Source organism: Gavia stellata, chromosome 25 (assembly GCF_030936135.1).
Source record: "Gavia stellata isolate bGavSte3 chromosome 25, bGavSte3.hap2, whole genome shotgun sequence".
NCBI classification, from domain to species: Eukaryota; Metazoa; Chordata; class Aves; order Gaviiformes; family Gaviidae; genus Gavia; species Gavia stellata.
Genome location: NC_082618.1, coordinates 8,677,362 through 8,698,793, shown reverse-complemented (window position 1 = coordinate 8,698,793; position 21,432 = coordinate 8,677,362). Strand labels below are relative to the sequence as shown.

Below are 21,432 nucleotides of genomic sequence, written 5' to 3'. Positions count from 1 at the left end.
CATGATTAAACATGTTTTTGTTCCCAGGCAACTTTCTAACTACATGTGTTATGTTCTAGGTAGAGATCAAGATCTTGAATTACTTGAAGGTAAGCATTATACCCTTTAAAAGAACTAGAAGGGAATCCATGCATTTGTACTTGAATGCTCAAAAGCTACTCTGCCTTACTGAGCGTCAGCCTAAGGAAAACTAGAACCCCTTCTCCCCCTGCTAGAGACCAGGTGAGGTTTGACAGCTAACAGTGCAAATACCCCCCAGTGAAATGAGACCTTACTAACCTCAGGCTGTGTTGTGTTGATGTAGTCCACAGTCCACTTCAAGCCAGAAAAAAAGGTGTCAGCTGGAGGCGTGCAAGTGATGTGGTATTCTTAAATGTAAGGAGAAACAGCTCAGGAAATCCAACTTTGTTTTATTGTGTGTAAAATCAAGTGAAATAGCAGTACAAATAGCAGTGTATCTTTATAGTAACAAAAATAACTTCAACTTGAAAGCCTTAAAATTTACCACCACTAAATTCTTAAGTTACAAAATTCAAAAGCAGTATTGTAATAATTCCATAGATACAAAAATGGTAAATAGGCATCTGCTGGTGTGTACAGAACAGTCTGAGATGCATTAATCACAACATACGTACATGGCACAGCAGTAATGTACTGAATAAGTTAGTCTGCCACCTCCTCGTGTTCTATTTACAACAGCTTACCTGAAGACTGCTTAAGAAAAGTATAGATATGTATAAATCAACTGAAGGGAATTAAGAACTCCAGTTTTCGGATAATTGTAAAGCTAGCTGGTTAACAAACCAGTAGGATGCTAGATAATTAACTTAGTGTTGCAGCAAGACTCTTAAATCCTGTGGCACATTGATTTGAACAACTTAGTATCTTATGAGAAGTTCAAATTTGGTCAAGAGGCACTTTTGCAAATTACTGGCATATTCATCTCTTCCATCCAATAAATGAGTGATTTAAGCAAAGTCTTCTAGAAGACAGACCAAAATCCACCCCTCCCATTTCAAGTCTGATAGAAGTGGAATGAAGACCTGAAGACTCTACAGCTACAAGCAGTTCTTTTGGTAAGTTCAGCAACAGTGTTTTCTTTACCTGCTCCATATTCCTTTCATTTAAACTTGATTCATTTGATGTTACAAATTACTCAGGAACAGGCAGAATTAAGGTTTTACTCTGACAGTGAAGTTGAACTGTAGTGTCTATGAACTTCTAGTGTACTTCACAGGCATTGATTTAACACTTCTGTGTTACTTGTTTCTTGTCTGAAGAGGCTGCTTTGTACAGGGAATCTTTGCAGAAAACCGTAATGCCCCAAACCCTTCAGCATACTGTCTAGCTAGCACACAATGTGGGATTAGTACAGTGCTCCTCCCCACAGCAGCATGTGACTCTTAATTCTGGCATTTTAACTTGATAAGCATGAGAGGACAGGACAGCTCACTTCTGTAAGCTGAAGCACAGCAAACCCTCATGTTCCACAATGGAAGCCACATTTCCTCTTAAAATAGGAAGCTTTTGTGCTACAAAAGAATCCTGTCAAAGTTAAGGCTTTTCCAGTTGCTTCCGTAGATAACTAGGGTTGTCCTGTCCTCCTGAAAGCCATGACTACAATAAAGTCTTACCACGTACCTGCAGGGAAGACTTTTAGAGAGGCACTCTTGCTGGGGGACTAGTGGTTTACTACTGCCAGTTACACCAGAGAAAGGAAAAAAAAGTGTTTACCACAGTTGGGAACATGCACTCCTTCCAGACAACCTGCTCAGGTCTAGTATTTGCTTCCTTGCTTGATATCAGTCTATATATCTCCCTCCCCAACCCTTCCCCAATTTGACAATTGATTAGGACATCATGGATTGTTGCACAGCTTTCTGCAGAGATTGCCTGGTCACCAGCAGCCGTACCACTTCTTCGTTCCTTTTTGTCAGCCTCTTCCTAGCTTGGTCGTGGGTCACCATTGTCATATCCCAGCCGTTCACCTAGGAAAAAACATAAAATGAGGCAGGTGCAGGGACTCACAGGTGTCCTGTAACTGTTCTGTCAGAACTATGTAGTAGATATGCTTATGCCACAGCTCAGTTTGTTTATAAGCCTACAAACTGTCCTGGAAGGTACCCAGAAGACAGTATTTCCCCCAGCAGAAACTTCTCTGTAGTGTGCGCTTAGTGCTACATTGGTACTTGTCTTATCTTGTTTACCTGCATGATCTTATCTCCAATCTGAAGTCCTGCAACTTCTGCTGGGCCTCCTTCTGTCACCCTTGTTACATAGATACCCTGGAAAAAAAAAAGCATTCATTTACTAAGCGTGGGAGCATTAAATACTCAAGGGCCATTCTACTGACAATGTAAAAATAATTTGTACTGTATTACAGGATTCTGGTTCAAAACAGGTTTGCGCAATGTTGGAAAATAGAAAAGGTGGAGAGCTAACTTAAAACAAGCTTACTCTGCAAATGATAACATGGCAACAGAGTAACCTTAGTAGTCAGCTATGCGAAAAGATGGAATAGAGACGCGAGTGAGTAGAGCTTGCAGGGTGAGCTGGATATGCGCTGTCTTTTGCAGAGATAGCTGCTACAGAAAACAAAGAGCATCTGACCTTGTCGGTCTTGTCTTCAGAGAAAGGATTCTGAGTAGGATCCTGATCAATGCCACCTCCAATGCTGAATCCCAGAATCAAATTGTCACCTTGACGAAGCTTATGTATTTCAATTCTTTGCTGAAAAGAGAAAAAGATAAAATAGCTGAGTATTGTGGTCACTGGAAGAAATCTCGAGACACAGATACTTAAGACTCAGTTAGATAGTAAACCTACCCGAGCAGGCTGCATCACAGCTCAGTAAGCTTACATACTGCAGGCAGACAGCTCTAAAACCCCGTGGCAGCACAGAACTATCACGTGGCACTTGCTGTCTGTCAGTCACACGCAGCCTTGGTGTTGACAGTTGGCTCAGCCCTACCACAAGACAGCAGGACAGGAAGCCATCTGCAAGCTCATCCCAAGGGCGCTCGTGCCATGACACAGCCAAGCTCCTTAGCTACTCAGCGCTTTACCGCTGCCCAGAGATACAATGGGAAAACACTAAAAAGAGAGCAGGTCTCTTTAAACATGAGTCACATCTTGATAACTAGCAGTCAGTCCTAGCTAGACTCATCTTGCTCTTTATCCACATGCCTTGTGTTCCTGGCCTAGCTCTATCAGTGGAAATAACAACCTATTATTAGGATGGTTCTTTAAGATAAGTTATCAACACACTTTCGTAACCCAGAGACATGTTCCTTACTGTCTGATGAACGCAGGCATCTGACAAGCTTTACTCATTATTTAAGTACTGTAGAGATACCAGCTTGTACAATTCTTGAGCCAAGATTCAAAGCCACGGTCTTAACTGAAACAATAACCACTCAAAAGGTTCTTCAACCTGACCTAGGGGAAGATGTCCCTGCTCACTGCAGGCAGGTTGGACTAGATGACCTTTAAAGGTCCCTTCCAACGCAAACCGTTCCATGATTCTTCTCGAACAGCCCTGTCAGACGGTGAGCTTCTTGAGGCGTGCTGGGCTCAGGCTCTCCCTGGGGTACAGCCTGCGTGGCCACAGCAGGACAGCTGCCCCAGCCGCAGGGCTCTCTGCTCGTACCCGGCTGGCAGTGGCACGGCACACTTCGGCCGGGTTAACGTCACACCCCCCCAAGCAGGATTCAGTTTAGCACCCTGGCTTGTGGAAGGAGCGACAGAGCCCCCTGCTCGCACTGTTGGCTGATGAAGGCAGTTAACGTTCTTCGGAAGCTCTACTGCCTCGAGCCCACCTAGGCAAAGCAGGTGCTCATCCTGCCACGGCCCTGCAGCTGCCGGCGGCAGAGGGCACCGGACGACGCGCTGGGCGCTCCCGCCGCACCGCCGGGGAAGACCGGGCTGCCTGCGAGCCGCCCCGCGGCGAAACGCCTCTGCGGGGCCCGGGGGCACCTGCTCCCTCCCTCCCTCTTCTCCCGAGCAACGCCTGCAAAGGCGGAGCGGGGCCGCGGCCCTCGGCGGGAGTCTGTTCCCTCACACCGGCGGAGCTTCCACCCGGGAGCGGGGAGGCGTTCGTGGGAGGCTCGAGGGCCCATCCCGCCCCTTACTCCGGACTCGCCGCGGGCACCGACAGCCTCCACGGCGGAAAGCCGCCGCCAGGGCGGGCAGTGAGCGGCCGCGGGCGGCAACCGGGGCCGGCGGCGCTGCGACCCGCGCCCTTCGTCCGCTCCTTCCACGCACCCGCGGGCCGGGGCTGCCCCGGGACGCGCCCGCGGCACCTCCGCCCCCGCCGACAACCCGCAGGGCGCTGCCGGGCGGCACCGCCGCCTCTGTCCCCGTCCCGCTCAGCAGTCCGCCCGCTCGCCCGTCCCCGTCTCACCACCACGGCGGTGACCGGCTGCCCCGGCACGTACGACATGGCCCCGCCGCTGCCGCCGCCGCCGCCGCCCGAACAAAAGCGCCTCGCCCGGCCCCGCCCCCCGCCGCCGCCAGCCAATCGGGTGCCGCCTCGCCCGTGGCGGAGGCGCGGGCGCCGGAAGCCAGGCCGCTTTCCCGGCGGCCCCCGCGCCAAGATGCCTGACAGGAGCTTCCGGCGGGGAGGCGAGAGGCTCCGCTCTGGCGGTAGGTTGGGCCCGGCGGGGCGGCGCGGCGGCCTCGGCTCCGGCGGGCGGCCCGCGGTGACGGGCGGTGTGTGGCGTCCCTTGGCAGGGTGCGAGGCGTGACGGTCGGGCCCGGCCGAGGGTCGCGCGGAGCAGCGCGCCGCCGTGGATGAGAGGTACGGGCCGGGGGAAGGCGGGAGGGCCCCGCGGGCGCTGCGCGGCGCCAGGCGGGCGGTGCGGGAGGGGCCTCCGCGCGGGCGCCGAAGGCCGTTGGGCTCCCGCCGCGCTCCGGAACGGCGCGCCTGAGGGCGGCCTCGCGGCCGCCGCGGGTCGGTGCGGCGGGCCCGGCTCTCCGCGGGAGGCACCGCCTCAAGCACGGGCTGCGCCGGGCCAGTCCGCCCCCCGGCCCGCACAGCGTGTGTCTCCTTTGCCCAGGCTCGTTGGGAGCGAGGAGGTCCCCGAGCCCGGCTGGGAGCCATGGCCGCGGTGGCGGCCAAGCGCGAGGGGCCGCAGTTCATCAGCGAGGCGGCGGTGCGGGGGAACGCCGCCATTCTGGACTATTGCAGGACGTCGGTCTCGGCCCTGTCGGGTGCCACGGCGGGGATCCTCGGCCTGACGGGCCTGCACGGCTTCATCTTCTACTTCCTGGCTTCCGTCCTCCTCTCCGTGCTCTTGGTGTTAAAAGCCGGACGGCGATGGAATAAGTACTTTAAATCCCGAAGGCCACTTTTCACAGGGGGGCTTATAGGAGGGCTCTTCACATATGTCCTGTTCTGGACTTTCCTGTACGGCATGGTTCATGTCTACTAAAACAACTAGGAGCCACCTGAGCTGCAGTGGTTTTTAATGAAGCAGGAGGACTGTTGCCAAAATCATCTACACAACTAGGCCAGCTTACCTTTTAAACTGTTGTTCATCGCTTGTATTGTTAATACTGTCACTAAATTATGTCCAAGTACAAATGAATCCGTAGTACTGTTCTAATTAAACTGAATGTGAAACACCGCTTGGATGCCTCCCATGAAAATGTGTTTGGTTGTTAAGGAATAACTTCTGTCCCTAATTGCAGGCACAGCCGTGGGTTTTGGTTAATGTAGTCCCTCGTATCCTTTGCGTTTTGGAAAAGACGTAACAATTACAGTCCCTTCTAGATTTGCTGCCTGTCTCTATGCACAAACACTGATGAAAGCAGTGTGTAACACAGCACTCTTAAAAAATAATCCACTGAGACCAGGAAATACTGCACAGTAGCATGTAATTAAGCGCATATAAAGGTTTGGCACAGAAATGTAACTGAGTTGCTAATGCAAACGTTATTTCCACAATTGCTATATGTACACACTATCAATAAATGACATTGTCACAGATGCTCTTCACTGGTGTATACAAAAGTCGATAAGTAATGCTCTCACAAGTCACACGCTTTGCTCCTTTCTTAGTGCCATTGTGTCCAATAAAACGCAATCAAGTGAGCGCAGCGCCTTGGTACCTGCCAGCTCGGTCTGTACTGAACACACTTGTAAGCCGATTGGCATTGTCTGTCATTGAGCAGGGCCTTGTGTGGTTCCGTATGTCTCTGGCAGGAATGGAAAGGAAAATTCAGTCCCCCACTGTACAGGTAATATCTTTGCTGTAGACCTGCTTGTGCAAACTTAGTGTTCAATTGACTTGCTTACGGTAAGTATGTATCACAAAGAGGTGGTGGTGTGCGCAACCTAAAAAACACACTGTACAGAAGAGTCTTGGAGAGCATTGCCCTAAAGTGAGAAATTTTATTGCTGTACATGAAATACAAACAAGGAGAAAAAAAAATCAAAGTCAAAGAAACAAGCTCCTGAGGAGGAATCTGGTTATGTTTTATCAACAGCAGTGGGTGTAGGAATTGTGTTAAACAGAGGGTATAAAGAAGGGAAATATTCAAGGGAATTTTAGAGGCCTGAAGCCCCTGAAGACTTAAATTCACAAAATCACTTTGGTCATCTAACAAGAGGATATTGTTTTGTCGAGTTGAAACATGGGTTTCAGTAGAGCACAGAAACTTTATGTGTTATGAACTGCTTGGTCTCCACACGCTGTGCCTGGGCCTAAGTCACGTGGGGTTTCACCATCTAGAAATTATTCAAATAGAATTAAGCTCTTGACAGTCAAAAGCCGGTGCTGTTTGATTGGCAGGTCAGTTATACACGTTAACTTGTTCGCCTAGAGGAGAGACTTCTGGCACGAAGAGAAGAGGCTTTGGATGTGATTATAGCATCAGAGGTATGCAGCTTATCCTAAGCTATTAAGTCCACTGTTTATTTTCTAGCTAAATGTTTGACTCAATAATTACTTGCATCTGCACAGAAGCAGAGGGAGGGGACTAGACTGGGTGGGGGTTGCTATCCATGGCTGAATTCGGAGTAGAATTTTAATTTGGAATCCACCTGTACCTTGGAGTAACCACCTTAAAGACATTAAAGCAAAGGTGAGCACAGCTCACCGTTTCCATTTGTGCAGAACGCTCGATCACAGCATCTCTCTGTAACGCCACCACTACAGCTGTCCTAGCAGTACATAAGGACACTGCAGCAGGAGTCCTTTAAATCTTGGTATTCGAAGAGTGCACAGAAACACTTAATCTTTACCATGGCGACCTGGCAGCATTTACAGAACAGTGATCAGTTTGTACCAAGCCACGATGTGGAAGCTTTAGATGAGGCAGGAATATTTATCCACCCACTGTCTTCAGGAGCTGGTGAGTCAGTTCCTGTCAGCTCAAACAAATGCAAACTTTAAACAATGATATTCTAGATGCACTTTTCTGAGGTTAGTTGCACCCCCACATGAGCAGAAATTCACAGAATGGGCTGCAATGAGACATTTCTCTATTGAGAAACAAAGAAGCACTAGTAGTTCTTGTAAGTTAATCAGGGTTTTGAAGTAGTGGACATCCGCCTTTCTTGTTGGTATATTTGGAAGACCCTGGCAAGGTCTGTTTCACCTGACAGAGCTCCCCTTTTCAGTCTCTGCAGTACAGTTCAGGGTACTCTGAAAAACGGCAGAAGCGTTAAGCCCCATCCCGATCTCTCCCCACCGTGAGCAATGAATGGGTAAGTGATGCAGAAAGGACAACCCCGAGCGAATTAAATCAGCCACTGAACAAAGGAGGGAGACCCCAAGGCCATCTCCGTGCAGATACTCCTAGTGCCACGTTGCTTTCCAGTGCGCTAACCCCCTTTCCCCCCCACTACCAACCACAAAAACATCTGTCCCTGCCTTGCTTCAAAATACTCCTCTGTCTGCTGTTACCTGTTCTGTGCTCTGAAATGTCGGTTCTCTGGGCCAGCTACAAATAGAGACAGTGGGTAGCTGGGACCCAGCCACGGCTGAACCGACTCTCCATTCAGAGCTGCGGCAGGACCTTCTCCTGCCACTCCCGAGATGAGCGGAGCACCTTGTTGCAGCTCTTGCGAAGGCTTTTCCTGGAGGAGCACCATTTCTAGCCCTAATGGTTACACACACCTCGCAGCAAGAGTAATTGCCCCCGCTCTGACACAGGCCCGGTCAGCACGGGCATTGCAGGATAACAAGCCCCGGGCTCTGAGAGCTGCTGAAATGCGGCATTTCATTGTGCTTCCTGACAAGAGCAGTCCTGCTGCTTTACATCTGATCTTGCGTGTAACACAAGTGAGAGGCGGAAGCGGTGGCCGCAAGCCAGTGGAGCGGGAGACAGGTTGAATCTCAGCCTCAGCCCTCCTCAACACGCCAGCGGTGTTTCACATCACGGCTCTTGCGCACATGGAAGCAAAGCGCGGGGTAACGCTGGCTATTGACGTAGGTACAGATATATCTATCAATAGATATAAAAACATTCATTTGGTGCCTTCTTTTTCCTTTTATAAAAACCTTTTATAAATCCGTAGTGATGACACACTGTTGCAGGCTCAGGATACCAGAGAACATCTCAGGGAAAGAAGGGCGGTCTTTAAAGGACTTTTTTTTTCCTCTGGTAATCCCGATAATAGACAGTAGATCTGATCTGGGGTATCTCCACCCCCCAATCCTGGTGTGACGTCACACCTGCGTGGTTTCCCTGGAACACGAGTCCAGCTGGCAGAGCCATCGCTGCGCCTAGAGCCCACCGAGCTGGTCAGGGCTCTGATTCCCGTTCAGCGTAGGGCTAGATAACGATTTCCTGGAACTGGACCTGAGGAAACAAGCAAAGGTGAGATGAGGCAAGCAGGCTATTTCTGTTTCAGGAAGCAATGCGGGCAAGAGGTTCCCAGCCAGGCCTGCCACACCTTACCACAAAGGCCGTCACCCTCCGTACAAAGCCCCAGTTCTCAGATTCCTGAGGCTCTGGAGCTGCCCCAGTTCCATCTGCAGTCATTATGGACCGACAGTGCAAAGCCATTTATAGTCCAACCATGACACAGCAGCCTCCTTTGCTCCCCAGCTAACTGCAGCACTAAATTACAGAGGAAGGGAGGAACTTGGCTAAACTCATTTGGAGGAATATAATTTCCTGGAATTGGCCTTTGTTTGCCATTAATGTTTACCGTCTTCCCGTATCTCCTTCTCTTTCTATTAGTCATGACAATAAAGCCATTACATTTAAACACAAAAGCCAAGCCCACTTACTTTACTTCCTCGTACTTTTTGCCTCGATAAAAGTTGCTCTTTTTAATCAGATACAGCAGCACCAGGTCACAGAAGAAAGCTCCCTGAAAACAGAAAGAACTTGTGTTTTATCTTTGGAGTAGAAGAGGAAGTGTCTGATCTAATTAGCAATGAGCATTAATTAAAGAAGAGCAAGTTGTAGGAGCTGTATTTTCCTTCATACTCCATGTAATCTTAGGGGTATTTAGACTACAAGGTACATTAACAAATGCCTAAGACAGGACACAGACACACACCTGACAGTAGCAAAAATTCTGCTGGAGAAGATATAAACCAACTGTCCCATTTTATCCTCATAACAGCTAAATGAGGGATCTGTGTGCCAATATGTTACTTCAATAAAATACATTCACTTACCGCTCCCATGAGAGCAAGCCCCGAACCGATATTGATAATGGTGGGAATGATGTTAAATTTCCCAGCCTAAAAAAAAAAAAAAAAGGCCATGAAGTATTCCGTGAAAGAACGGCCCAAGAAACAAACTTAAGGGTGTGGTATTACACAGGGGAAGCTACTAGTGCCTGTGGGCGTGTTTTGTTAGCAACAAGCAGGCACAACCATAGAAGATTTGCAGTGAACAATCTTGGAGGCTAAAGGTCTGTGCGTGTCTCAGATCCAACTGTCCATGGCTGCATTTCTGCGCTTGCGTCATCCCTGGATTAGGCTTCTTTTTTCTGCAGTACATATGCATGAAAAACAAGTCTCTGGGGCATATTTACTTCTGTCCGACTTTACATGAGCCTCTTTTTAGGTAGAAGAGATACAGACTCATCTGCACTCCAGGTCAGCTCCTTTCTTACGTAGGGTTAGCTCCACGTGGATGAACGGCAAGAGCCCTTTCATACGACAAGCCAGAGAGGCTGTTCTCATCCCAGAGCTGCCTTCCCACTGGGAAATGTCCCCCACCTTTTTTCTCTCCACCCTCTGAAATACTCTGGCCTGGGACCTCACCTTGCCATTCACCATCACATCAAAGCGGATTCCATATGCTTTCATGAGCGTCCGGTAGTCGACTCCCTCAGCATCCCGGTAATATTTGGCAAACCTGGAATACAACAATGCTGATTTTAATTCCATAATCTGCCCACACACACAAGAACGCATCTGAATTCACCTATCTGTTCAAACAGATCCATTCCCCAACTAAAACACCTTTAGCTTGCCATGAGCGTGACTTCCTCCCTCCCCTCCTCTGCTGAAGTGGTGTGTTTGGCTGGGGCAGTGCCCGGCATGATCTGGTACTATTTCACTGCCAACCTCTAATGCCTTCAGGTCAAACCAGCTCAGCCTGACTGCGGTACTGCATCGTATTCTCTTCTTTACTTACCTGAAGTTGTACCCAGAAGAGATGGACTTTTCTGCAAACTTGCTATCCAGCCGGCTAAAAGAATAGTGAGGATTACATTCAGAAGGGGCTTTATCAAGATCACAGTTCCATTCAATCTGAATTCCTATCACACCACCCTTAACAAAAGAGAGAGACAGTGTGAGTTTTTTAAGCTTAGTTCAATTAATGTGTCTTCAAATTTGTCAGATCCTTGGGCAAGTTTTCCCCGGGGACAAGAACAGCTGTATTTCTGGTCACAGACACGAGCACACACACTTCTGGATGGGCTGAGCTCATGCTTATGATATTAGTCACATTACTCTATATACAACCCCAGTTTTCCCTGTGCTGGTATCCTAGGAGGAGATTTCTCATCCCAGGACACTGATTTCATTAATTTAAGTGGCTGTACCATACTTCAGCAGAGAAGAGGCTCTTTTATGCAGGGATGAGGTTCAGAAGCCAGCACAAAGCCTGCACTCTTCTCACCCCGTGCTTCCCGGGATGCCTCAGACTGGCTCCATCTTCCCCCCGGGCTACGCATACTGGGTCGCAGCCTGTTTGGTGCTGCAGCCCTGGGTCTCCATGGAGAAACGTGTCCGTTTCCTGCAGGGGAAGCCTCCCGAGGCGTTCTCTGAGCAGAGGAGCCCCACTGGCCTTCCAGAGTCCTGGATTTAAACTGATGGTGTAGTAATGTTCAAATTAAACAAAGAAACCCTGCTGGCAGAGCACTGGTTTGGGCATCTCTGAGTAACAGGTAACTGACCCAACCATCTCTTCCAGAGGACCCACATCACCCTGCTTCCCATTCCCTGGGGAAAGGATAAATGGGACCAGCTTGACTTTAAGCACCAGCATCTCTCCACTGCTCCCTGGACAGGAGGCAGATCCCCCGGCAGTCACCAGTGGCTCTCCTCACAGCCACGCAGCGGCAGCACGGCCAGCTGGGAAGCCACACAAGCCCGAGGGGCACTCCTACCTCCAAGGCCATTTCCTGGAAGTCGCTCCCAGCCCACCGGACGATGTTCCCCAGGAGGAAGATGGGGCAGTAGGGATGCTCCGTGCTGTAGCGGCAGCTCTTCAGGTAGGACTCATTGTCCGTTGCCAGCACATTCATCCTGCACGTAGGGAAGGGGGAAATCCATCTTGTCTCCCTCTTTGCTTGCCTACACAGCCTACGCCACCAAGACTGCAGAGACAAGAGACTTCTCTAACACCCCTCATGCACAACAGAGATGTCACCTTGCCACCAGCCTTGTCACCCTGACAGCCCCTCCACTGCTGGCCCAGGGAAAGCAGTCCGCTCACACAGAAAAGACGTCCAGGTGAGACAGGGACTAGGCCAGATGAATCTGGGCTCAGGGAAGGACTCACATGGAGCAGGTTGCCAGAGTTCTTGAGGGCCACTTACTTTTCTCAAGGAAAAAAATAAAGATGCTAGAAATCTCTAGCTGAGCCTGACAGGATAGCAAGAACACGCTCCTTTCTACACTTCTTTCATTCATATTGGAGCTACAGCTGCAGCAGCAAATGCAAACAAATATTTTAAATCTGCATTTTCCCAGCCTCGTCCAGGCAACTTCATTTTTATGGAAGAGGAGGAATATCTGGGAGCAGAAGCAGCTTTGCACTGATTATGCACTGGCTGGTGGACAGATCAATCTGCCTTAGGAGCTCTGGTGCATCCCATACTGTAGGAGCCATCACAGACCTCATTTGGTGAAGGGCAGCCTTATCCCAGTTGCTTTCTGAGAAGCTCCAAGCCCTCATTACAACTTGTTCCCACACAGCCTGAAGCCAAAGGCCTTCCCCTGCACCTTAGGAGAGGGACTATCTGCCTCCCCACGCCAACCCTCAGGCAGGAGAAGGACAGTGGAGCAAACTGAGGTTATTGGCTCTGCGATGGAGAGGACAGGGGATCTCTGAGCACCTGCACTTACTTGGAGAACTTAAACTTGGGGAAGCGGATTGAGTTCTTGATGTAAACAGTGAAGTTTTCTGCACTGGCGAGAAGTGGTTTCCTGGAAGAGAAGGGTTTGTTATCTGGTTCGTACCCTGCCCACATGTTTAAACTGGAACTGCCATTTTAGAAACAGCTAGGTTTCACCCCATGGCGCTAGGCCAGCCGTGCCACTTTCCCCACACTGCCAGCAAGGAGTTGGTGAGCAGCGTGCAGGTTGAGGGGAAGCCCTGAGAGCTGGGAACAGCCCTGGGACAGGCAGTGAGCCAAGCAGGGGGGAGCAGAGGGCCAGTCCTGCCAGGCGGCCATGCAGAGCTCCCTCCTGCACTGGAACAGGCAACATTCAAGCGAGCATCCAAGCAGAGGGAACCCAGAAACCGCCCTAAGTGACACACAAGCCAAGCAACTCAAGCTCAGAACAGCACAGGATAGCCACGTACTTGGGCTTGGATCTTTTCTCCACTGGGCACCAGGCCAGTATCTCACAAGTCCCTCTGATGCTGTCCCTGTCTTTCAAACAATGGCCAGTCTTAACCCCTGCAGCACAGACATCACAGAAAAGGTCACACACAGCAGCCACCTCCTCTCCTTGCCTACAGGGCACATGAAGATCAGATGCTTTTCACTGCCACCCTAAGTTCTTCTCCCTGCTGTGAAAGGGCCTCTCAGCTGGAACAACCACTCTCTTGTTGCTTTTCTGAGCAGCCCAGGGTGCTCTGGCCCAGCCACCACAGAGCTGTAAGCAAGGCAGCGATCTTAATAAGAGATAGTAAAGAAAAAGTCCTTGCCATTCTTGTAATCAGAGATCGCTGATGTTGTAACCAGGCTGATGCCTCTGAAGGAACCTGCCTCTACCAGACACAGTACAGGAGGAGGGACCTTCCCTTACCATTGCCAGCCACCACCGCTTCCCCTGCGGGGCAGTCCTCATCCTCGTAACACAGGGCATCGGGAATGTTGACACTCTGCAAAGTGGAAGAGGACAGAAGTGAGACCTGTGACAAGAGACGAGACTCAGGGGTAAGAAAGTGCTACTGATGTGGGGTGAATCCCCTATAGCATGGTGAACACTGAAAACGGGCAGCTGAAGTGGTAACGACAGGTCATGTGCAAATAGCTTGACAGTATCACACCACCAGCAACACCACCGTTCAGCTACAACGTCCTGCTTTTGGGCTCTGCTCAATCTGGAGAGGGACAGGCTGTGGAAAAACCTAGACATCACCTACCACTCACCAAAACCAAGCAGGAGGCCACAGTACTTCACCTTAAGAGATAACCCTACCTTTGATTTAAGCTACAAGCTCTCTGGGCTCAAAATGACCCTTCTCCCAGCAGCACGCCGGGTTAACGCAGCCACTAGAGGACAGCCGTGCCCTGAACACGCAAGCTGTGCTCTTGGCCTGGGCTACCCTGCTGCTTGTGATACGGAAAATTAATCACTGCTACCTGGAGACAACACTCCCTGGATGGCCAGAGCCCTCCTCCCCCAGGGTCCAGCCCTTTCTGAACCATGTCTCCACAGAGGACATTTCAACATGATACAGAAAGACCTCATGCCCCTGGCCCGTAAGGCATCTTCTGGAAGGTACCAAGCCCCCTCCCATGTCCTGAAGGTAATAAAAGTCTGAGTGTTCAGCCCTTCCCAGGATGGGGCTCTTAGAAAGTCTCCTCTACCCGTAACTAGATCGAGTCAACTCAAAGTTGTTTTCCCATGGCCTTTTCTGACTCTGAGCAATCACTGCTCTGGTCTCATCTCCAGCTGGGCAGATGTCCAACACCTTCAACTAAAGCCAGCAAGGCTCTACATGATCACTGCCTCTGGAAATTAAGAGAGCTGAACCTCCCAGGTTTGCAGTAATGAGTCCGATTTTCCCAACTGAGATATTACTACAGAGAAAAACCATTCGCCTTTCATCCTTCCTGTGTTCGTTGCTCCCCAGGTGTCCTCTGTCAGTTCTTACCCCCAGTTTTGTAGGGGTCTGGGGGCCAAGGGGCTCAGTTCTTCCTACCTCAGGACAAGTGGCTTGCCTCTGGTTTGGGGTCACAATCAGATTCGTCATGACAAAAAAGACGTTTTCACCCTAGAATAAACAAAGTAAGGCAGGAAGAGTTAGAAAAGCTGTTTTACTCTTAAAGTACCTGTCACAAGGAGGATGCAGTTCTCCGCAGAACAGTAACACCTCCCTCTCTCCTGATGCTTTTCAGGCCAAGATACAACAGCACCTTTGTCTGGATATTTGTTTGGATGAGGCTGGTGGGTCTCTGTGGCTTAAGGACTTCTGCTTCAGAGACTGCATTAGTTTGGTGAGCAGGACTGCTGAGCCTTGCCTCGCTGGCTGCTCAGCAAGCACTTGTCCTCCTTTTCCATAAGGACATAGTGCCTGATCAGGGATCAAAGGCCCTGTCCCACTGCAGAGCTGTGAGTGTTTGTTCTCAGCCAGGGTCAGGCTGGCTGCCCCAGCGGCGCTGTTACAAGCCCAAGCTCACGGAGCAAGGCAAGAGGGCGCAGCGCAGCAGCAGATTTAGTGCAATACTGTGGACATGCAATAAAACAAAACACAAGACTTCTAGCATAGCTGTAATAGAGAGGATACAGACCCCTTTACTGAGCCATTGGAATGACTGTCTGAGACATGCAAGGAGACACCTGACTGCGTTTTCATACCTAAAATCCTTATTTCTGGCAGTGTAGTGTTCGCTCTGTATTTAGGCAAAGCCACAATATGTATGGCTGACTCCTGTTCTGGAGCCTTCCTTTCTTTGCACACTTACAGCTTCTGTTTGGTCCCTTCCCCACATTCAGCAAAAAGCTAAAATAGTTAACTTTTCTCCTTAAAGGTTTCCCCTCAACAACCAACCACCAAAGGAAACCACAGGAAAAACAAGCCTGAAGGCAGTTGTAGAGTCAGCAAGAGGGGAGAGAAAGCAGCTTACCACGGCACTGCAGATGGAGGCTGTTTCACCACTCGGAAGCAAAAATGAATGCCAAAATAACCCATGTGCTTCTACCATTTCTGTTCCATAGCGTGCACACGTGGGAAAGGGAGGAGGGTCAGTAACAGCACCAGGCTGCAGCTACAGAAACACAGGTTGTCTCCTGACAGCCCCCGGCACTGGGGAGCCTGACTCTCATCTCACCAAGGGGGCACACATAACCATTAGAGCCAGCCCATGGTCCTGCTGGGAGGCAGGGCAGCCCCGAGCATCTCAAACAAAAAATCCTCACCCACAACAGGAACCGACAGTGTGTCAAGCCCGGCCACCTATAACACTGGATGCTTGTGTGAGCGAGCAGCTGGTGATAAAATACCTGATCAGGAGCAAACTCTGGACCCCCGACTCCACGAGGCTGCTCTAAACCACAACAGGGAACAAGACGTTTCTGGAAACCTGTCAGAGAACAAGCCCAAGAAAGCAACGAATGAGGGATTCACCAGGTGAATCCCTGCTCTACATTAAGCTTAACCCCAAAGCGCCACTGGTTTACCTTGTCCAAGGGCATTCTCAGCCCTCAGTGATGAATTTCAGCAAGCTGAGTGCCCACTATTTACTCTGGAGTCTCTCAGAAAACCCCTTCCAACACACAGCCCTGCCTGTTGCACATAAAAATCAGAGATCTCAGGTTTTTGTGCATGGGAGCAGAGCTCGGTGCTCTCACACTTGCCTGGCTCGCTCTCCTGCCCTCGCTGTGCTTTGTGTGGGGTGTGTTTAGTCCACATCCCACCAACGCTTTGGGACACAGGTACATCTGTCCTCAGCAGGAGGGACACGTCGGTCAGCAGCTGCACTGGTGGGCTCAGGAGAGCTGCCCACTGCTCTGTGGAGAAGACAGGGTTTCTCCCAGCCCTCACTGCCTCCTGCTCCACTAGCTGGGTCTCTCCAGTACAAACCAGCCCACCCAGACCCACCTGGACGGGGCAGGACTCTTCCTCCAAAGCAAAATGAGAGAGATTACGCAGTAGTTAGCAGAGCAAGTCACTTAATGCACTGGTAGCAGGCATTCAGATACTCCTAAAAACCCATGTGGGACACATCTCATGGCTGACCTGAGACATTCAGCAGATGAACAGTAATCAGCACATGGAGCAGGAAGGCTTGTGCATGTCTATGTTTGCATTCACAGTCCACAGAAGTTGCTGCATTTCGCTGTGAGCCCAGAGTCTAACATTACTGTGGCTGCTGGGGGCTGATGTACTGGGGCAGACTGCAATAGTGCTGGATTCAATATCGCAGACTGATTGTCCAGTTGCGTTTGGCTTCATGATGCCATAGCCCAGACATCTGTGTTGCAGAGCGCACGAGCCCAGAGGCAGAGCTGGCTACCTTTACCCAGCACACCACACTACAAGGCCTCCCAATAAGCCAACACGCAGTAACAAGACCATTGAGTCACAGGAGAAATGTCTGACAAGTTAAAATATTGGTCAGCATCACCATTTCGTATCTGGGTGTGCACACCAGCCACCTGCTAAGTGTCCCAGGGCTTCCACACAGCTTGAACAAGAGGCACTGCAAGCACGCTGCCTGGCCTTCCTGCTGCACAGCACACGTTAGTCTGAGACCAGCAGCTTGCAGGAAGGCTTTACATTAAAATTGGTGGAGATGCAGAGCACAGATCCACAGGTCTGAGTAAACATGGGCTGCAGCAGGAGGAAGGTGAAGTTTTATTCTTATGTACAGACAAGTAAATTGTTCAATTTAACGCTTTCTGCCCCCTGTCAGCACAGGGCTCTGATTTTCACTTTGTACCCTTCCACGCATGTGGCGGACACTAGCAGGGAAAGCACAAACAGCCGCTGGCAAGCACAGCTGGGCAACTTCCAACCCGGTGCCGGGCCACATCTGCTGCCATCTTTTCTCCTTAAGCATCAGCTATGCATCTCACGTTGTCCAAATCAAGGGAGCAGCAAGGCAGGTTTAGCCAGACACATTTCAAGCAACCCTCATCACTCAAATTGCACCACATTTTCTTTCCATCTCCCACGCCCTCTGGGCTGCCCTGTGCATGCCCGCTCCAGCCCAGGAACGGAGGCAAGCAGACACTTTGCTCAGCTGAGCAGTCCCACTGAAATCCACAGGACTTCTGCTGCAAGGTTCTGCTTGTCAAGTAGCATGGACCTTTGCGAGAGAGACAAGGCTGCTTTGATATTTGCTGGAAAGACCTGAGAGAAGGCACAGCATTGCTTTCTTGTAGACCACCTCCTGCTCATTCACAGGAAAGGTACACCACTTCAGCCTTTCCACCAGCAACCACGCTGGAAGATGTCTTTCTAGCTGAGTGGCAGAGACAGTAGCAGTGGGATGATGCCAACCTGCGGAGGGATGACGTAGTCTGCAACATCCCACAGCCTCTCCCCCAGCTCCGAGGTGTTGGTGAAGGCTACCCCTTTCAGCTTGGTGATGACAGAGCTCTGGAGGGATGTGTCTGTGTCCTGATAGCCTTTCTTGACAACAAACACCCACCTGCAAAGACACAGCAGGCAGCGGCATTAGCAAGTGGGGTCAGGGAACAAGTTAGCCAGAGAAGATTTACACCAAGGCCAAACACCATTCAAGGGCAAATCAGAACATGCCAATGACACCAAACCCTCTGCAACTACTACTACAAAATTAGAATAAACTCTTTGACACAAGTTGCACCTACCTACAGCACTGGAGAAAGAGTCAGGACCAGGACCCCACATGCAGGGAAAGGTGTAATAACTGGTCATGGGGTAAAAGAGCAAACCTTCTGCCTCCCTGTTCTGTGTTACGCTCAGCAACCTCAATGGAAAGAGGGGAGGGCAGGGCTCTGTGTTCCTCAAGATGAAAAATAATACAAGCTTTTGCAAGTTGCAGTGAAGAGTGTAGTTGGTTTCATGAATACATGATTCACTTCCATTTTAGCAGCCTGCCGTTAGGCTACCAGTCCGGCAACAGATCATGGCTAGGGAGCTGCAACTCCTGCAGGTGAACTGCATAGCGCTAACAGAAATCTGTAGGGAGTATTCTCGGCTGGATACAGGATCTTTTGTAAGCGATGGTAACTGCACCCTGGCCTCTGCTGGGCTTCAGGCTTCTCGCTAGCACACCTGGAAGAGCTGCTGCCTCGCTAAGCACTCCAGGGAACGGCTTTGCTTACTTCTCCCCACTGGAAGCAGCAAGAGCTCCGTGTCACTGGGTGAAAACCTCTCTGGGTCAAATGAAATGCCTCCAGCTTCTCCAAAATACTGCCAAATTCACATGCCAAGACAACAAATCACTCAGACCCTTGAAGAGGCTAAGGGTGCTGGGGCAGGTTTTGGGGGAGGGATGCAGGCTGCATTTGCTGGCACAGCTCCCCTTTGCAGTGCATTGACCTGGAGTCCACCACTGCACACAGAAAGGGAAAGCGGCCATCTCAGGCTGAGCAGCACTGAATACGCTGCCCTTCACCTGCTACTTGTGACAAACCTGAATAATAACATTCCCCACCGCTATGAAGTTTCCTACTTTCCTGTTTTCCTGAGAACACTGTTTTTCTCTCCCAGGAGGGCACAAAAGCAGACCCTTACATTTTCTGCAGTGAATCAGGGAGGAAATGGCAGCTACATGGAAGAAACGGTCCAGAGGAGTTTGATGATCACAACCCCCGAGCCAGCCTCTGAACAGGTATGGGTACATAATCAAGCAGTCAGAGATCGGACTAACACTAACCACCTCTGCAATAAGCTGTAAGCCCCCAGCCACAAAGGAGTCACTGCAGGCACCATCACTGATGGTGCCAAAGGTTTGCAGAAGGCAATAGATACCCAGGGAAGAAAATTGCCTGTATGGCCCAGACACTCTCTGAACACTCACAGTCACTGGTCATGCTATATCCCTCTTGGATAGAAGATGTGTCCTCGGTAATGTTATCTGCAGGGTTCCTCCTTTAGCAGCTAATACGTGCCAGACTGCTGAGACTCCATCTCTGCCCTGCTAACTAAAGCAGGCTTTGGAACTGTACACCTTTCTATAAATAAACCCAGCACGTAAAAATGACTCTGCTATATTTAATCAGTGAAAACACGAGGTGTGAGAAAGGTGAAGGGACTCAGAAGCACAGACAGTGAGGGTAAAGACTTATGCAAAGCCTCAGAAACTCAGGAAGCAATGGCACAGACACCACATAGGCTGGATAACTGCAGGTCTGAGCCTGCAAGCTGCAAGGAGTATCGCTGTGTTTGTTACATGTCAGTGTGACCAGCTTCTTGCAGAACTGGGCCTTTTCTGAGAGGTGCTCTAGCTATCTCCATGCCAGCTCACCCTGCTCTGAAATAAATGCAAGGCAGCCGACATTCACGCTGCTTCAACCTCCACAATCCCGGCTGCTGCAGCCCACTCCAGTAAAGAAATCTGCCACTTTGTGCTTGGTTCCTTCCCCATTTAGACTTGAGCATGTCATGCAGCCGTGCAGACAAACCAGGTTTGTCCCAGGGCTCAGCAACCATGGCCATAAATGCTATTGTTTCTAATGAGTCAGGTGTTAAGGTTTGGCACCGTTCCCACCGAATACAGAAATAAAGGCGTAAATAATGCAGTACAAAGCCATAGTGCCATTTGATCTATTTTTAACTCTCTTAATCTGGAAGGTAGAGCTGAATCTAGCAATCCCTAGCAGGTGAAAAACCAGATGTAAGTCTATTAGACATTACAAAATCCAGCTGTATAAACAAGCATAACTATCTGCATTAAAATCATAAGGCATAGCAAGCTGTCTCTGTATGCAGACTATCCTACATTAATCTTCATCACAACACAGCAAGCAAACGCAACCGCAGCACTATGTGAAATGCAGAGTGATTCTTACCCCACCAGGTAAGCCAGGATGGAGAGCTGCACCACTCGATAGAGAATCCCCACCTTCTTGTTCTTCGCAATGACGTATTTCTCTGTTTTATAATCAAAAAGCGATAGAAATAAACCCTTCCAAGCCACCTGCCCCATGCTCCCAGCTTGCTCTGTACCGATGGCTGGAGCAAGCAGCAGCGCTTGCAGCTCGCATTATCCACACGTGCTCTGCATGGAAACCTGACACACCAACCCCTTCAGAGCGAGAGGCTGATCTCCTCCCTCCTGTCAGCTGCTCTCGGGTCGGAAACCAGCAGCTGCACTAACACGAGATCTCCTTAGCTGCTTTCCTCTGGGGAAGCCCCCGCCTCAGTTTTGCTCCCAAGCGTCATTCTCTCCCCCCGAGTCACAAAATGTTTGTAACAAAATACGTTATAGCTTGAAGCCATGTTACAGCGTCTAAGGTGACAGAGCTATAGTCTCTCACTGTTAAGTATTAAAGCCTTTCTTCAACCTTTACATAACGGCAAAGCACCTGATTAAATTTTTAATTTTTTGAGTATTTGCATGAGCAATGAGGACTTGGGTTCTTACCAGTTATCCAAAATACCTGCCTGGTTACTACATCTTCCCACCAAAAAAACCCGAAAGACTTAAAAAACTGATGAATAAATTCTGCATGTGGTTAAGGGATCAATCACCATCACGTGTCACTAAAATGCACAGTGAGTGCTGAGCTAAGCACATATAGATACAGTACATAGTGTCTGATGAAATACCAAAGGGAGAGGAATAGTTTAACCTTCACTGAGATAAGAGTTGTTTATTAGCCAGTACTGCAAGAGATTACAGTCTAACAGAGGCATTTGCATGTGCAAGGACATGAAATGACCATTACTTACACCAAGAAAGGTGGACAGTGTCTCCTGGCTAAGGAGGGAACAGAATGAGCTCTGAGATGGAAAATGAAGTAAGCCTGGACCTTCCAGCATCCTGGCTAAAAGAGCTGATGTACCCTCACCAAGAGGAGATCCAGCAGCAAGCTGGGATCCGAAATGGAGTGTGCCCTT

At 49.8% G+C, this 21,432-nt stretch overlaps 3 protein-coding genes across 4 annotated transcripts; 1 reads left to right on the top strand and 2 right to left on the bottom strand.

The window, feature by feature from the left end:
- Positions 1–390: 390 nt before the first annotated feature.
- Positions 391–4,460, bottom strand: TAX1BP3 (Tax1 binding protein 3). Of its 2 annotated transcripts, XM_059829346.1 has the most exons (4): positions 4,403–4,460; positions 2,611–2,730; positions 2,208–2,285; positions 391–1,988 (listed from the first exon to the last, which is right to left on the bottom strand). In XM_059829346.1, the coding sequence occupies exons 1-4, from the start codon at positions 4,439–4,441 to the stop codon at positions 1,851–1,853; spliced, it is 375 nt and encodes a 124-aa protein (XP_059685329.1). In that variant the 5' UTR covers positions 4,442–4,460; the 3' UTR covers positions 391–1,850. The 2 variants fall into 2 exon arrangements, with proteins under 2 accessions (XP_059685329.1, XP_059685331.1); XM_059829348.1 differs by lacking the exon at positions 2,208–2,285.
- A 636-nt stretch (positions 4,461–5,096) lies between these two features.
- On the top strand, positions 5,097–5,989 carry EMC6 (ER membrane protein complex subunit 6). The gene has a single exon (XM_009810551.2). The coding sequence runs from the start codon at positions 5,100–5,102 to the stop codon at positions 5,430–5,432; it is 333 nt and encodes a 110-aa protein (XP_009808853.2). The 5' UTR covers positions 5,097–5,099; the 3' UTR covers positions 5,433–5,989.
- Positions 5,990–7,971: 1,982 nt separating this feature from the next.
- On the bottom strand, positions 7,972–20,518 carry P2RX5 (purinergic receptor P2X 5). Its single transcript, XM_059829107.1, has 12 exons — positions 20,382–20,518; positions 17,884–18,034; positions 14,581–14,652; positions 13,458–13,533; positions 13,009–13,105; positions 12,549–12,629; positions 11,588–11,726; positions 10,609–10,745; positions 10,233–10,326; positions 9,639–9,704; positions 9,243–9,325; positions 7,972–8,808 (listed from the first exon to the last, which is right to left on the bottom strand). Exons 1-12 carry the CDS (start codon positions 20,516–20,518, stop codon positions 8,733–8,735), a joined length of 1,209 nt encoding a protein of 402 aa, XP_059685090.1. The 3' UTR covers positions 7,972–8,732.
- Between the last annotated feature and the right edge of the window lie 914 nt (positions 20,519–21,432).

Excerpts from the sequence above, each read along its gene's own strand:
- TAX1BP3 (XM_059829346.1), bottom strand. The coding sequence starts at position 4,441 with ATGTCGTACGTGCCGGGGCAGCCGGTCACCGCCGTGGTG. Across the intron at positions 2,731-4,402 it reads AGCCGGTCACCGCCGTGGTG|CAAAGAATTGAAATACATAA; the intron begins GTGAGACGGGGA and ends TTCTCTTTTCAG. Across the intron at positions 1,989-2,207 it reads TTGGAGATAAGATCATGCAG|GTGAACGGCTGGGATATGAC; the intron begins GTAAACAAGATA and ends GTTTTTTCCTAG.
- EMC6 (XM_009810551.2), top strand. The coding sequence starts at position 5,100 with ATGGCCGCGGTGGCGGCCAAGCGCGAGGGGCCGCAGTTCATCAGCGAG.
- P2RX5 (XM_059829107.1), bottom strand. The coding sequence starts at position 20,518 with ATGGGGCAGGTGGCTTGGAAGGGTTTATTTCTATCGCTTTTTGATTAT. Across the intron at positions 13,534-14,580 it reads GGCAAGCCACTTGTCCTGAG|AGTGTCAACATTCCCGATGC; the intron begins GTAGGAAGAACT and ends TCCACTTTGCAG. Across the intron at positions 13,106-13,457 it reads AGCGGTGGTGGCTGGCAATG|GGGTTAAGACTGGCCATTGT; the intron begins GTAAGGGAAGGT and ends TCTGTGCTGCAG.